The sequence below is a fragment of the Zeugodacus cucurbitae genome, chromosome 4 (genome assembly GCF_028554725.1).
Source record: "Zeugodacus cucurbitae isolate PBARC_wt_2022May chromosome 4, idZeuCucr1.2, whole genome shotgun sequence".
In the NCBI taxonomy this organism is placed as follows: Eukaryota; Metazoa; Arthropoda; class Insecta; order Diptera; family Tephritidae; genus Zeugodacus; species Zeugodacus cucurbitae.
Window position 1 is genome coordinate 73,097,450 of NC_071669.1, and position 15,916 is coordinate 73,113,365.

At 38.3% G+C, this 15,916-nt stretch overlaps 2 protein-coding genes across 6 annotated transcripts in view; one reads left to right on the top strand and one right to left on the bottom strand.

The window, feature by feature from the left end:
- The window catches only part of LOC114804294 (nematocyst expressed protein 3-like), a 67,749-nt gene that overhangs the window by 32,922 nt on the left and 18,911 nt on the right, over positions 1-15,916 (bottom strand). The window lies entirely within an intron of this gene.
- Lasp_2 (LIM and SH3 domain protein Lasp) overlaps positions 602-15,916 on the top strand; it is a 42,347-nt gene continuing 27,032 nt past the window's right edge. For 2 of the 4 annotated variants that reach the window (XM_029039846.2, XM_029039850.2), the window contains exon 1: positions 602-1,539. In XM_029039846.2, the coding sequence (XP_028895679.1) occupies positions 1,471-1,539 (69 nt within the window). In that variant the 5' untranslated portion in view covers positions 602-1,470. The remainder of the gene's footprint in view (positions 1,540-15,916) is intronic. The other 2 variants (XM_029039863.2, XM_011182719.3) reach the window with 2 other exon arrangements.

A 15,916-nucleotide genomic window follows, 5' to 3' on the forward strand; every position in this document is an offset into this window, starting at 1 on the left:
AGGATAAGAAGTGATTGACACTTTGCTATTGTGAATAGTCGATGTAATATACGATTCGGTGCATATGTGATAACACAATTAACAGATCTTTTTAAATATAAACATGAAGAGTCTCAAATTAACCTCATTATATTAAATGCGTATATTATTATATGAGTGTAAAGAAATATATTTGCTATAAAGAATTGTTATAAATATTTATTGTGAATAGCAATATTTAACCAGATGTGTTGCCTGGCTGTGTTTAATTGACTAATCTGTATATTCTTGAGTTTATCGATGCTGTAGTTGGACCCATGTAAAAACCAAAATGAACTTCGCAACTCTTTCAATAAAAGTTTATACCAACTTGTATAACCACTTCATCTAGAAACAGTATATTAATTTAACATGTTTTTAATTTGGTTGTCCAAAAATATCTTCAAAGATAAATCAGCAGAGCTGCTGCTTGAGCGCTGATTGCATTGAATGACAATTTATTGTGCAGTATTATTCCACAAGTGTTCAATATTTTTCAGGTTTCAATGCATTTCTCATGCCTATACAAAGCAACCCTGTGTTGGCTCCAGCGGCGGCAATTGGAGCGACTCCAGTTGATTCGTGTTTTTAATTTTGCTTTTATTCAGTCTTTCTCTTGCGCTGGTAGTGAACTTGTAATTTTATATTTATCGCGTAACAGTTACATACCGTTTATTGCATTTAAAAATATACCTTTCAGAGGGAATTCGTGAATATTAATATTGTTAATGAAATACATACATGTAACGAAGTGCAATTAGTTGAAACGACTCAATAGCGCCAATCTAATTAGAAATTTTCCCATTGCGGAAGCTATAAATATTTCCCAATTGGTTATAACTTGGTACTTGATTCAGCCATTTGCCGTTGATCGTGTCGCGTTTCGTTACTTTGGTAGTTCGCAGAGCAGAAAAAGAATTGGCAAAGTTGAAAAAGTGTGTAAACGAAAAGAGCAGATCTGAAAAAGTCGAATTCTTGTAAAAGGTTCACCCAAACAACACAGCCAGTGCACAAACAACATCGCCTGACACCAACTGGATTTTTCTGATTGAATTTCTATATTCGGTCTGTTGGGTGTTTTCAGTCACTTTTCAGTTCTGTAGTTTATTGAATACAAGCACTAGATATTAGAAATTTTACTACAACATAAATTTGGGACTAAATTTTCTGCAAAATAATTTTTTGATCGGTGAACCAATACAAAAGTCTTAAAAATTGAAAAGAGATTAGTGTGTGATATAATTAAATAAAGCAAGCAATATTTTTGCTTTCCAATCACAGTTACAAATTTCACAAATTACAAAGCCTAGCCACATCCCGGTGAAACGATAATAATCACAATAAAAAAGCATCCGTAGGTGACTATAGTGCGCACGCGTGATCCACTGCATCAACAGGCGAATAAATAGCAAAGCAACACCAGTAGCTGCTACCGAGCAAAAAAGTCGCAAAATGAATAAAACTTGTGCGCGTTGTCAGAAAGTGGTGTATCCCATTGAAGAGCTGAAATGTCTGGATAAAGTGAGTTCAAGTTTAAACATTCGTTATCATTTTATAACAATATAAATAAATATCAGGTGGAAGCTAGTTGCACATACATACATACATATGTATGCAATTTTCATAAATTCCTGTACATATGTAGGTTGGCTATCGAGGCTGGGAACTGCTTGTGTTTCCCAGTTTCCATGTGCAAAAGAGGGACAACAGGTGTTGCCAAAGATTGACAGTCTTCTGCATTTGAACTTTTTAAGAGATGAGAACAGTTTGCAAATTATAATTTGTTACAAATATTGTAAATATTGAAATCGGTTTTTATTATTATTTAGTTATTAATATATATAGTCTGTCGTGTGACAGACAAACAAGCGAACAAAGAGACAAACTTTATATGTGAACAATCTCAAGGAGTAAAAAAATTTAAATGTTTTGTTACTAACAATTTTAGTTGGAATAAACGGAAATAGTACATACATATATATATAAGAAATTTTACTGATAAATACAATTAGGTAATTTTTGAATATTTTTTCTATATTAAAATCTAGTTGAAGATTAGTGTAGCGTTATGAGCATACTTGCAATGAAATTTTAGTTTTATGCTATGCACTACCATGGCCGTTAAATACGCCTGAGTAGATTTGTACATACGAATATGTATGTGCAAATAACAATTTTTTTTAAGATGTCCCAACTAATTTTAGTATAAAACACGCCAACATATCCATAATTTTTCGCATAACCGCAAACCGGAAGCAATTTTCATACATTCACACTTATCTCTGTATTTATATGTGTGAGTACTCAAACAAATTGAAAAAAAGGCATTCACAAATGAAGTCCTTTTGCTGACGGCTTTTTTATTGCTTAATTCAGCGTGGAAGCTATTTTAGTTCCTGCGATAATTCCACATTCATTGCGCATAATACTTGAATGCCCATACTGAATAAAAACTTTGCATTGTAAAGCGAAGAATAAAAAGCCATCCACTTTTATAAAGAATTTCGTGAAATTATTAAATCACTTTTATGCATGCAATTTGCTAAATGGAGAACTGTTATTTCATATAAGCATACATACATACATCTGTACTGCCGGCCAAAAGTATACACATGTAAATAGATAAGTGGGGCTAAGCATTTTGGGGTGATGACGCAGCTGCTTAGGCTGCCGACTGTTCGCCGAATGCTGTAGAACTCTAGGGTCCAACTCGTTGGTAAGTTGCTGATCTCATATTACCAGCACGGACGCGTTTATACGCGGCTAGACAAATATACAAATATATAGTATATTCTACAGAGTTAGACAGTAAGCGAGTGAAGTTGTTCTGACAGTCGACGAATCGCTGCTCGTGGAGCCGGTTTGTTGGCTTACTCGCTACACCGGCGTCTGGGAAAGAAGCATCGTACGACATCTGTAGTATTAAATACACCAAAGGAACTAACATAATTTCTTTATTTAATTAAATTATCTGTTGCTGTGATATCTGTCTGTCTCGGCTTCTTATTCTGCTATGACGTGAGAAAATGTGGTTTTTGCTGCTCTACTGGTTACGTCGCGCAGCTTATACAGTACAAAAATAGCGCTGGAAGAACTAGCTGAGAAGTTGGGATAATTATAGAATTTATGTGATGGGATTGGCTGGGAATAGAGCGGTGTAATATGTACACAACGAATTGCAAAGCGAATCCAAAACACAAACTACGAAGGAAATGTGAGCAATAGTCAAGTATACAATAATTCCTGCAGGCGTCAATATGTAAGTTGAATATTAACGAACTTGACTTGTCAAATGCTGAAGAAAGCCAGGCGCTGCTGCCAATCAACTAAAGTCTTCATCAAAACTGACCATTAATGTGATAAATTCAAAAGTGCGCGGCATCCTGTTGAGCTTCGGAATGCGCCACTGGCGTTACGCGTGGGTGCTGGCATAGACCAGCTTAAGTTGTACATGTTGCTGTACCACTGCATCCTCTTGCGTTTGTTGCACGAAATGCTACGATTCTGTTGCTGGCGGTTATGCACAAGTAGGCGCTCAACATCAATTTCCACAACGATTTGTCTGCACTTTAACAACTTCGAAAATGAATAAAGCAAACAACAACTTTTACAATTTGGCAGTGCAAAAACAACAAAATGATAGTGAAAACGTAAAACAAACTGGGTGATTTCTAGCATTTGTGCTCATTTGCAAACGGCAGAAATTGGCTTGGAGGCACTTGGAATAGGTCTATTTACTTTACTTGCTTGCTTACAATTTACTTACGTGCTTGGTCTCGTGCGATTTGTGAATTTCGTTTGGTTTGGTCTATGGCCTGTTCCGGTCTGGCCAGTTTCCGAATGTGCTGTGGAATGCTGCTGCTCGTACTTATACTATAACATGTACATGTACGTGTACGTGTACGTCTTTTGGAATTCGCCACCAACCGACCTTGGTCATGCTTATTGCTTTATTATGGTTTCTTTACATTCTCTTGTTGTTTTAATTTTCTAAAAATCCAGTTTTCTGTTTCGTCATGCACATTTTTATGGTGTTGACTTTAAGTATTATTATTATATCATGCATGTTGTATACACATATGCTCAAACTTATAGTGTTAAATGTGTAATTTCGCAAGTTACTTTTGCTCTGCACTTCACCTTTACACTCCTCTCTTGGGCTCTCATGTGCACACAAACATTGCAAATAATTACAAACCTCTCTACAGTTAATTTGCAAACCTATTAATTTAGGTTAAGAAGAAAATTAAGAAAAATCCTTAGAATTTTCGATTTCACAATCATATTAATATTAATTATATACAATTTTGATTCATAAATACTTTTTTTCTTGGATAACATTTTCATAATATTCTCAAGCAATATTAACTGCTAAATCTAATGTAGTCAAGCCAGAATGTTCGAATATTTATGGCACGAACTGTATAGACATTTGCCGCTATTTAAGTCCAATTTGTACGATGTAATTTTGTGTTTTTTCTGCGGATATTTGCTGATTGCCTTATTTTAATTAAGCTGACATCATGCGCTGTAAGGCAAACTGACAAGCATACACACATATGAGTAAGAGCTTAGAAATTTACAAATGCAAATAGAACTTCAATGGAATAATGTGAACCTGTCATCATTAATTATGGATTACTCTGGCCTTAAGCTGTCGAGTGCAAATCATACGAATAAATTCATTGATCTCTACATTAGGCGATATTAAATTATGCAAAATATTTCATCCAAATTATAATTATTAGAGTGATTTATTATTACAAAAAAAATTATTTAAAATTTCCCTGACACTTGCCTACTTTCGATTCGTTGCGATTCGGACTGAACTTATTCCACAATTACTTGCTATTATGCCGCTAGAGACTGTGGTTCGCTTAAAACTTTTAATAAGCCATTGCTCAGTGCTGAGCAGTGTGGAGCGGTGGGCAATCAAAAACTTCCAGGCCACCGCCACAACTTCTGTTGGTTTCTTAGTTATCTGCTTGTTGTTTGCTATTCTACTCGGACAACTCGTTATGTGTGAATGTACGAGTACGTATGGACGAGTGAGTTTGTTTGCGGCCACTTCTACGTGAGAGAAAGTACGAGTAAATGACCTCTTTTGGCCTGGTCCACAAACTATATGCGCAAAGCAACCAGACAAACAGATAAACAAACAATTACACATGAGCCAAAAAGCAAAAGAAGGCAAAAAATCGCAAACCACCGCGGCGGCCAAAGTGGCAATAACAAGAGCAACAACCACAAACATCGCAAGTAAACAGCTAACAAATGTCAAAATGCATGGCAACATAAGGCAACAACAAAACCAACAACGAACAACCAACGGCAGCCAACAGGCAACAATATGCAGTCATGCAGCAAATCCACGCGCAGCTGTTCGCCACTCCGGCGGTTGGCTGGCGGCCTGGCTGACTGCCCATTGTCGTCGACCGCGCGCTCGGCTGTGACACGCGCTTAAACTTGCGCGTTTTCAAATTTCAATTTTTCTAATTTTCATCTTTTCTTCTATTCTTCGACGCGCGGAGCCAAGCAAGCAGAACCGAATTCGTACAAGCAAATTGTGCACTTACAAGCGTGGAACTGTCTGAGTATCAAGTCAAATGTACGCCAAGCGAAAATGACGAGATTACCCGCGACCGCGCGAAAAGCGAGAAGAGCAATTGCTGAAAGAACGTTGCTCTGCGGGCAACAACACTGAAGGGGGATAATTTAAGCAACATTTTCGATTGTTTGCAGCGGCTGAAGCGCGGATGTGCGCGGGTGGCTCGTCTTCGCTTTGTGTTTTTTCGCGCCGTTCGCACTCTGTCGGCTCATTCGCACTGTTGTGTCTTGACTGGTGTCTTCACCAATTTGTGTGTGGACACAACGATTTAACACTCGCTAAGTCTTGGCCCCCCAACCACTTAAGAATTCATCTTTGTAGTATTGCGTATGCATGTGTGTTGGGGTGTGTAAGCGAATTGCAGTTTTTATTTCATTTTTATCGCAATGATTCATCGCACTGTTGTGAGGCATTCGAAGAGATACGAAAAGATAAAACTCAAATCAACAATATGTGCTAGTCAACCAAGCGTGCCCTTGTTTCCGCGGGGAACGGGAAGTCCAATTCGTATGAAGTGCAAACACTCAAAAAGTCGCGTTTCTTATTTGCCTACGTTTGCGGTTATGGTTGAATTAAATTCTTTATTTTTCTTTGATTGAAAAGAAACTTGCTATACACCAAATGAAAAGTGGTTCCATTTTCAATGACGTCAGCGTCTTTCTTGTAAGTAATCTGCAAGACAAAATAAAAACCGTTTTTAGAAATTTTATAAATAGTTTTTGGCGATTCATTGGAGTGTTAGTTCTTAGTAGATCGGTCGAATAATGGGCTTTGCCTAGAACACCCAAAATTTCGGATTTTTTTGTTAATCCGAGATTTTTGAATCCGAGATTTGTGATCTTGCTTACAAGTAGGTTTGACTAAAGGCGTGAGAACAATTGTTCGCACTTTCACAGAAGTCGAACTTAATCACTTGAGCTTCTACGTTTTACTACTGGGTTTACGCGCGATTTATATGTATTTAGCGTTATGAATGACAATTTAAGTTTGAATTTGCAGTTGTGTTCGAGTACTCAGTTGTAAATATTTTACAAAATTAAATACATACGTGAGCATATGCAAATCGTACACAACGTTTCATGAAAATAGTATCTACTATTTTTTAAATTTATGTTAACAAATATTTTTCTTTATTTAAAAGTAAATTTAAAAAATATAATTTACAAAACAATTTTGAATATTTTGAAAAATTCGAAAATTCTATAAACATTGGAAAAATAAACGAAATAAATTTTTAGTGCTCACCACTGTGAAACACACTGTACGCGTACATACCGCTGTGCAAGTAAATATGCGATAAAATACCTTGTTATTGTTATAGCTTTGACTTATTTTTGAAACTCACTTGGAATGTAAAGCAGCAGCCACAAGATAATTTCGTAAACAAGTCAAGCTTGAAAATAAAAGTGGTTATTCCGCCTCGACTCCCAGAGCTGCGAACTTCGCTTTAGTCATCCAACGGAGTAGGGCGAAAGAGTAACAAAGGCGAGTGTGCAGTAAAGAAGCAAAGAAGCAGAAGAAAGAGGACGCTATGCTAATTTAAACTTTTTTGTATTTGTTGTTTTAATGGTTATTATTACTGTTTGTTTTTGTTTTGAGAAATGACAAGTTTCCGCTCAGGCAGTCGAAATGGCGAACGCTGAACGACAAATTGCTGTATAATAAGAAAATATATACACATGTGCATATCTGTATACATATATTTACTTTATAGCTAAATTTATAATTATTTTAATTCTATTGGCAGAATTCTAAGAACTTCGCTTCAATAACTCTCTCTTCATTTATTTTTTGCTTCTACGACTTTTAGAGCCATATTTTATAATTTGTCTTCTTCCTTTCATCTTTTGTTCATTTTAGCAAGCTATTGAGCTATTATTATTGCTAGCTTGTTTAGAAATTCGTTGGTCCAACAACAACTATTGCTGCTGTTTTGTATTTAACGAGTTCAGCTTGCTCTTCAACGGTGGACAAGGGTGAACTAGTTTGGTGCGTAAATTGGTCTTAATGATCTTTTAAAATTAGTAATTATATAGACATGTGATTCGCGGAAGTTTATTGGCTGCTGTACAGCTGAACGCAAACTGTCAAAAACCGCCATTTTCTCCCAAGAAATTCGAATTTTTATGGAGTCAGTTAAAGAGAGAGATCTGCGAGTTATTACTCAGTCTCCTAATAGAGACTGTCGATATGTGTACTAAATAAATATTATTTTCATAAACCAATTTCTGCCCATACACTCACTAAGTTCCAATATTTCGAGTCTTTAGACTTCACTTTTTCAAATGAAACGTTTCCATCATTTGTAAGTTTGCCAACAAATGAAGATGGGTTTTTGTTGTAATTTCCGTCTTGTGTAAGAAATTATCTTGAAATCTCGCCAACTGTGTAGCTTCATTAAAATTTAATCACCACTCTCTTCGGCGCTTCTGTCGCATCGTCAACAAAGCTCCTTTGTCTACTTCCCAGCACACAAAAGCTTTAATGAACTTCCATTCTAAGTCTATTGTGCGTACTTAAAGCGTTTTACATCTTTCCAAATGGCTATTTTCTCTTTTCTGTCTTTGTCCGCTCGGTCGGCGGCTCGTTCACATTGACTTTGTGCGTTGTGCTACCTTGACGTCCGCATTAATTTCCCGTTACATACAATTTGGGTCACTTGGGTGCTTGTGCGATCGCTTACACGATTTTCCTAACAATTAGTCGAGATGAGTGGAGACTGCCGTTTTCACTACCTTTCCGCTGAGTTGACTTGCGACTGCTTTCTTGCATTTACAGTCTCGCGCTGTGGCCGGTCATTGTGAGATTTGTTTTTTTTGCCTTCATTGTCATTGCTATTTTCCATTTCTCACCTTTGCTGTCTGTGCCTTTGGCGTACTACTAAGTGCTGTGCTTTGTTAGCCATTAGTCGCGCATCTGCGATTGGACCACCTCGCCAGTTCGCCGTCCTCCAGCATGTAGCATTAGAGTTCCAATATTATATTTATTTTATTTTACTTACCGTTTCTCAGTTCTTTCAAATTGTATGCTTGTTCTCCGGCTGTTGTGGCACAGAATGTTTCCTGTCACTCACCCTTTGTCGCTGGCGTTTAGCACTTGTCGCGGCGCTGCCGTTTGTCAGCTTGGCCATTACTTATTGTACTCGAATTTCGCTTGTAAATTTTTTTGACTTTCTAGCTTTCTGTCAACTGCTGCTGCTTCTTCGCATTGGAGCTCTTTCCGCTCACCCATTGTCGCTTTAATTGTTGTATTTGAAGTGCTGTCTGTCTGTCTGTCGGACATCGGTTCGCTGTCAGCTCGTGTGTACCGCTGTAATCGCTGAAAATTTATGTTTACTTTTATAATTAGTTATTTGTTCTTGTTGCAGTTGAATTTTTCCACCATAAATTTGGACTCTCTTTTTGTTGTTTTGTGTTTTTGTTGTTTTCCACATTTTTGTTTCACTTCGCGTATAGAAGTTACTTGACCTTTTGGCTCGTTTGCATTTTCACTAGCCATTCCCACTTCTTTTTTAGCTCATTCCGACCTTCATATTCTCCCCTCATTTCGCTTCGTTTAAATTCAATTGAGTTTTATTATCTTTGGTAGTGAATGTGAGTGTCCGTCTGTCCCTTCATTGCATTGCCGCGGATAGACGAAAGTCAGTCATGTCACAGCGTCTATTCGTAATTGTTGCATGCAGCAGCTCTCGTATGTAGCACGCTCTCCGCTTGCAGTCAATCTGTCTGCTGCTTGTATTCCCCCCATTTGCATTGGCACCCGACCGAGGGAGCTGGGCCCGCAAAATCGAGGCACTCCTCCCGTTTAACATTAATATGTTGGTATGTATGTATTTGTTGAGGAATATGCTTAATTTTTATCTGATCTCGTTTCGTTTATGCCTATCTGCGCCCTGGCCGCACGCTTCCACTCGCTTCTTGTCTCTTCAAAGACATCGGGTTTCCTCGTTAAGCTTTTTATTGTTATATTCGATATTTCCGTTGTTGTTGATCCATTGCTTTCGTTGTTGTTGCGATGCTTCTTGACTCTTCCCTATTCTTATTGACTGTTGCTGTTGTTGTTGTTGCAGCCCATCAAGTTTTATTGCATTTAGTTGGTTCATGCGTCATTTAACACACGTTGCCACTTGATTTTGTCCGCACACCAACAACCCCCTCCTCCCACTTTTTAATGGTGCGACTTTTATTTGCTGTTAAAGAGTCTTCTGTGTTTGTTGTTGTTGTTGTATATTGCATGCCAATCATTCGGTATTCGTCGCTGCTTCGTAAGCATTATTTATATATTTGTTGTACATATGTATATTTGAAGTTACCGCTGTTTGTTGTTTTTGTTGTTGTTACCATTGCAGATGCAGCAGCTGCTCTTGCTGTTGTTGTTGTTCTGAAGGGTTCATTTATTGCAATTGAACTTGCTGCCGCTCACACGCGCTGTCGGCTCAAAAAGCCGCACGAAGTGCAAGGCAAAGGGCAAAGTTGTTGTTGGTAATTGCAGTTGGGCGAACAATTGTTGTTGTATTAATCAATAAAAGCCTCGAAATGGTAATACTTATGTAATTGTTTCACTTTAGCTGGCAACATTACATATTTACATTGATGTGTCTATATGTAAAACCAATTCTCCAAATTTTGTAAGACATCTTTGAAGACTTTTAAGCTATAAAACTTTCCCATTAAATGCAAATAAAACTATTTTAATGTTCATCAAACGTTCTAATATCCATATGGTTACATCTGTTTTTTTATGAGAGAGGTTGGTACTTATGTAGCGGGACGTTTAAGATATTTTAAATGCCTTAGAATTCCCTAAAGTCTTCTTAGGTGGCCCACGGATTATTTTGTGTAATATTAATCTGTTTTCGTGCTTGTAAGTACCGGAAGATGAAGTTGTAAAGACTTCCGCCCGTCTATATGTCGGTCTATCTGTTAAATCAAAAGTTGGAATACTTATTTTGTAAAGAAGTTTAGCTTAGGGAACTTGTATCATAACTTTTCAAAAACGTCTGATTGACGGTACCCAACAGATTCCATTTGATTTTAGAGGGAACTGCATAGCGTATGAGCTCGAGAGAAAGGGTGGTGCTCTATTCACCATGTTGAGAACGAACCCCTCTGCTCTAGCGCTGGATCGCTGAAGCACTCGCGATCCTGAGGTTGAAGCATCTCGGTAGCTATACACTGGACGAACCAAACGAACTTGTCGGAATAGATATTAATCGCTTCGGCGTTCCATACTCAGGAGTATTTTGGACATCACAATGGATCGGTGACTTTAGCTATCCAAATGAGATATCGGAACACCTGTCGCGAGGCACAGCCTTTGAACCTATGTAAACTAACTTAACGGTTTTAGAACGGGTTTGATTCGAATTTGAGAGGTATAAAGACTTCGATCTTATTTGAAGTATTGGCTTTTGCTTGTTAATACATTATTCTGAAAATTTTTCGGTTTGTCCTCGTTTTATTGTACGTTGTAACATTTGCTATTCTGCGACTTTGGAAACCAACTGAAATCCTCAATTCTTCCAAAAGTGATTTCCAATTTGGAATTCGAACACTGCGAGCTCGTACACACTTTTATCAAATTCATTTTCACTTTATCAACCATACTTTGTGTGCCTGTGTATGTGGAAGCCATACCCCTTCATTGGATTCTAGATTTATTTTATCTAATATTTGGGTCGCGCGAGACAAAGCCATCTGCCAAAGCCAAAAGCTCTTATGCACAGCGTTTTTGTGTTGCGGCAAAGAACTAGTTTTTTTGTTTTTGTTAAAGATAATTATCGATTGTGAAAATCACTGCGGACTAGCGCACACACGAAAGTGGGGCTTTATCTTTTCAATATCAGCACAATGGCTTGCAAATCGCGCTACCCCACTTTTGTCGAAACTTTTCTATTTATTTATGCATGATTTTTTATTAGCGCGCTATCAATACGTGCACACACACACACCCAAACACACATACGGACGCATAAAAGTGGAATAATGTCAAACTTTCAATATTTGACCCAACTCTTGTCATGTGCAATACAATAGCGGAACGAGTCAGCGAGTTGGCCGATTTTCCACAACAACAATCGGCAGCTGGTAGTAACTGGATTTGCTTAGCTGTGAATTGTTGCATGTGACAGACGAGGCTACTAGAACCGCAAAGCCACCGCCGGCGGTGAATCACCGCGCAGCCATACATTGATGAATGGTTACTCGTAGAAAGAAATTTATGAGCTGACATGGCAGCAGCAACAACAACAACAACGACAATTGCAATTGCAACTGCAACTGGAGCTCGAACTGGAATACGAGTGCGAATCGGAGTTGGAATTGGGGCTGTGTGCAACCGCAGAGAATGCCAGCTCAGCAGCCGAGGCAGTTGTGGCAACTTCCTGCTTCGCTTGCGTTGCCAATAATGGCCAATACGCTTTTAAAACTATTACAATATGATTTCCTCTTGTCGCTGGCCATACCGGTATGCATGGAAGCTTTTAGTTGTAGCTTTGTAGCAAATGCTTTTCATTTCTGATGCTACTTGACGCGTGGCACTCACAGACACTCGAGCCTTGTAACGGTAGCCGACAACTTTCTTATAATTGCATTACATTGTTGCCTTCTTTGTTGTTGGCATTTGCGTGGTTTTCACTATTTTTGGCCAGCAACAAACCGTAGCTGCTGTCTTGCAACGCTTGTGCAGCTGGTTACACCACGGCGCTGGAGTCTGCGCCGCACGGCCGCCGTCCGTAGTAGGCAACGGTCTCTTGGTGTTGGTGTTGGCGCTGTCGCCGCGTTCACTTGCTTTATTATGCAAGTTTTGTATTATGAAATTTTAATTGAGATTTTCAACTTCATGCTATTCATTAACTCGAAGCATACTTGCTCGCTCGCCCGCCATGATTACACAGTCGCAATTATGTTCGTACATGTGTCTCGCGTTGTGCACAAGTGTGGCACTGTTATTCGCGTTCGCATGCGAGTGCGAACATAATCTCGTTGAGGTAACGAGTGCACTCCGCATACCAGCCTCAAGTCTACGAGGCTTGTCTACTTGACGCTGTTTGTGTAACGTTTGTTTGCCTTTCGCCTAGTTTGCTCTTACTTTTCATTCCACTTTAAAGTTTGTTTTGGTAATATTTACTCATTTTCTTTTTTCTTTTTTGATTTTTGTAATATTTTAATGCATTTCTTTAGTAGATATTCAATTATTGCTTTCTGTCCAAAACTTTTAATGACGTTATTTTGACTAAATATGTTCAAATATGAGTAATTAAGCGTGCGTTGGGGGTATTATTTATACCGTAGCACCCAAAAGTACGAGGCTGTTAGTAGTTCCAAAAATTTTGATCGAGAAAAACCTTAAATTTCATCATCGCTTTTGTATGGATATTTTTGATATGATGAATGTGATGCCTTTCAATAATACAATCTTTAATGCTGAAAAATCAGCCTGGAAAAATATGCGAAAGAGCTTGGCCTTGTTGTTAACGATGGCAAGACAAGTGTCTGGAACAGATTTATCGCGTCTTGGGTACTACGTCACGGTTGGCAGCCAAGTCTAAGATCAAGTACAAAAGCTCTTGTAAACTTGAGGTATTTCGGGATCGACTCGACCTACATATATACATAAGTCTCTTAATATCCCGTCCTATTATACAGTGCAGAAACATGGACGATGACAAACCGAGATGAGAAAGCACTTTGAGATGCCTGTTCCCCGCAAGATCTTTGGAGCCGTCCACTTGAGCGAGTAGTACTTAATAACACGGAACCATGAACTATCACATAGACATGGATATAGTAACAACAAATACACTGGCTGAGCCATGTCGTACGCAAGGAAGACGATGCTTTAGCGAAAAACCTTTTCGATTCGAGACTCATGGATGGACAACGGAAGCAAGGGCGCCCACACATCCAATGGAAGGACCAAGTGTATAGAGAGCTGTCTGCACTTGGGTTGTACAACCGATCCATGGTTGTGGTACAAAGAAGAAAATCCAAGAAAACCTGAAAACCAAGTTCAGTACTACCAAGATACATAATACATAATTTATTTCACAGCTATTTTAACGAACATGTCATGTTGAGTATGCCACCGAAATGAAGCCATCAACGCTTGAAAACAAAACTCACTTTGCATGCCACATATCCATGCGGCCACTAAAGCCACCAATACTGCTTCACGAATAAAATGAATTTATAAAATTTATATGACATTTATTTTTTAAGATGCGGGTTTCGGACAACATTATTATGCTTGACACACTTAACTTCCGAATATGAACACCAACAACAACAACAACAAACACGCCGCTCAGAATGCGGGTTAAACCGAAACATGGAAAACCTATTAACAATAACTAATTGAACGGAATGTGTGAAATATGGCGATGACAATGGATCAGTGGGACAAGTCCAGAGCCATAGCCATAGCGACGGAAAATGCACTCAATGACATAAGCTACACACTTTCTTTTATATATATAAATATATGTAATTGGATGTATGTATGAATAGCAGCACAACATCAAATTGTGTGGAGTCAAGCGAAATTCATCGACACACACAGACTTATAATGGCGACGCAGCTTTAACTGAACAATGCGAAGTTGACTTCTTTGCTCTGCACTCTGCTCCATTCTATGGGCGAACACGCTTACAGATATATGTATGTATGTATGTAGATGCTCGAACATATTTATTTTGTTTATAGGCGAAGTGAAAATGTCACATAAATAATTTCATTTAAAATTCATTGTACGCATTGCAGTGGCGCAGCATTCGCTTCCAATGGAAACTCAACCGAACACATCCACAGACCCACTTCTCACTTGCGGTACAATCGCTTACATAGTTACAGTTGTTGTTGGCTCATAAATGTAGCAGTTTCTATTCTATTTTTGCAGTAGTGCCGTAATGATTGCAGATTGGGTCCATTTTGGCAACTATGAATTATATAATAATAATATCGGGTGCATACAGACTGGAATCTATCCGTGGTAGAAACTAAGTCATAGCAGGAAGGACATTGAAATGCAGAAACGCCTTTCACAGCAGTTATTGGGGCTTTGACTTGTCAAGCAAGAGGCTTAGTATTCCTGGAACACCCTTTAGAGCGAAGTTTCCTAAAATGTTCTATAAACTTTAATATTTGAGTTCCAGGCAACTTTAAGTTCTCAATTTATGTTTCTGGCACTGGAATCTCTATTCCTCATATAAACTAGTGCCATTTCAGTTTTATAATTGGGTTTACTGTAGGGATCGCCAGCCGTACATACGTAAATGTTCGCCAGTGTGTGGTGACGCATTCACACTGTAGATATGTATGTCAGTGTCAGAGTGTCAGTGGCAAGTCGGCATAGTGCGGCTGGTGTTGGAATGCTGCTAAAACATGAGCTACAAAGAAGAGTGGTTGCCTGGTAAAAAAGAGCAAGAGTCGTGAACATTTTTTGCATGTCAACAGCGTTGCCTACAAGTATAATGTCACAAGTACCACATATGTATGTGTGTAGTTGTGTTTGCTGAGTCCTTTCAACAGTAAACGAATGCTTTTATAGTCCTTCGGCGACGAGCGACCTGCTTATGTCAATAAATGCCATTTAAACTAATCATTTGCATCAAACAAACGGAAAGTCACACATGAACCAAGTGTGTGTGTGTGAGTTTGATTACGGAAGTTGTCGTGGAGCAGTTGAGTTGCAAATACTGATGTTGGCGGCATTTCACACAAGTAAATACATACAACTGTACATATGTATGTATGTAGGTGTGTATGTCCATATGCAGATTTCCATGTGTGTTCAACCAGTTGCTGTCAACAAATGGCGGAAGCTCTAACTTGGTTAGTTTTTTTCAAATATTTTCCTTTCTCCTTTGGGTTGAATAATTTTCTACAACTTTTTTACTGTTATACTACATATTCACAGTTACATACATACATAACTGTATTCCTCTAATACTATACACATCCATACATCTATTCATTTAAGTACATAGATTCCTTCGTGTAATGAAATCCGATTTGCTGCTCTGTGAAGCTACTCAGTTTGAATTTAATTCCACTTAATTGTTGTTTTTATTGTTGTCCATTCATTTCTATCTATGCAAATAAATTACTTTGATATTATCCTAATCGAAAGTTGTGCGCAATCGATGAGTGCATTTGGCGGAAAATGCAATCGAAATGCTCTTTGACTCAATTATCACACATGCTATTGAGAGCCATTTAAACGGTTGATTAACTTTGAGTCTGCGGGAGATTTCACTGCATCCGATAATGCGCCTAAATCCTGAAGGATTG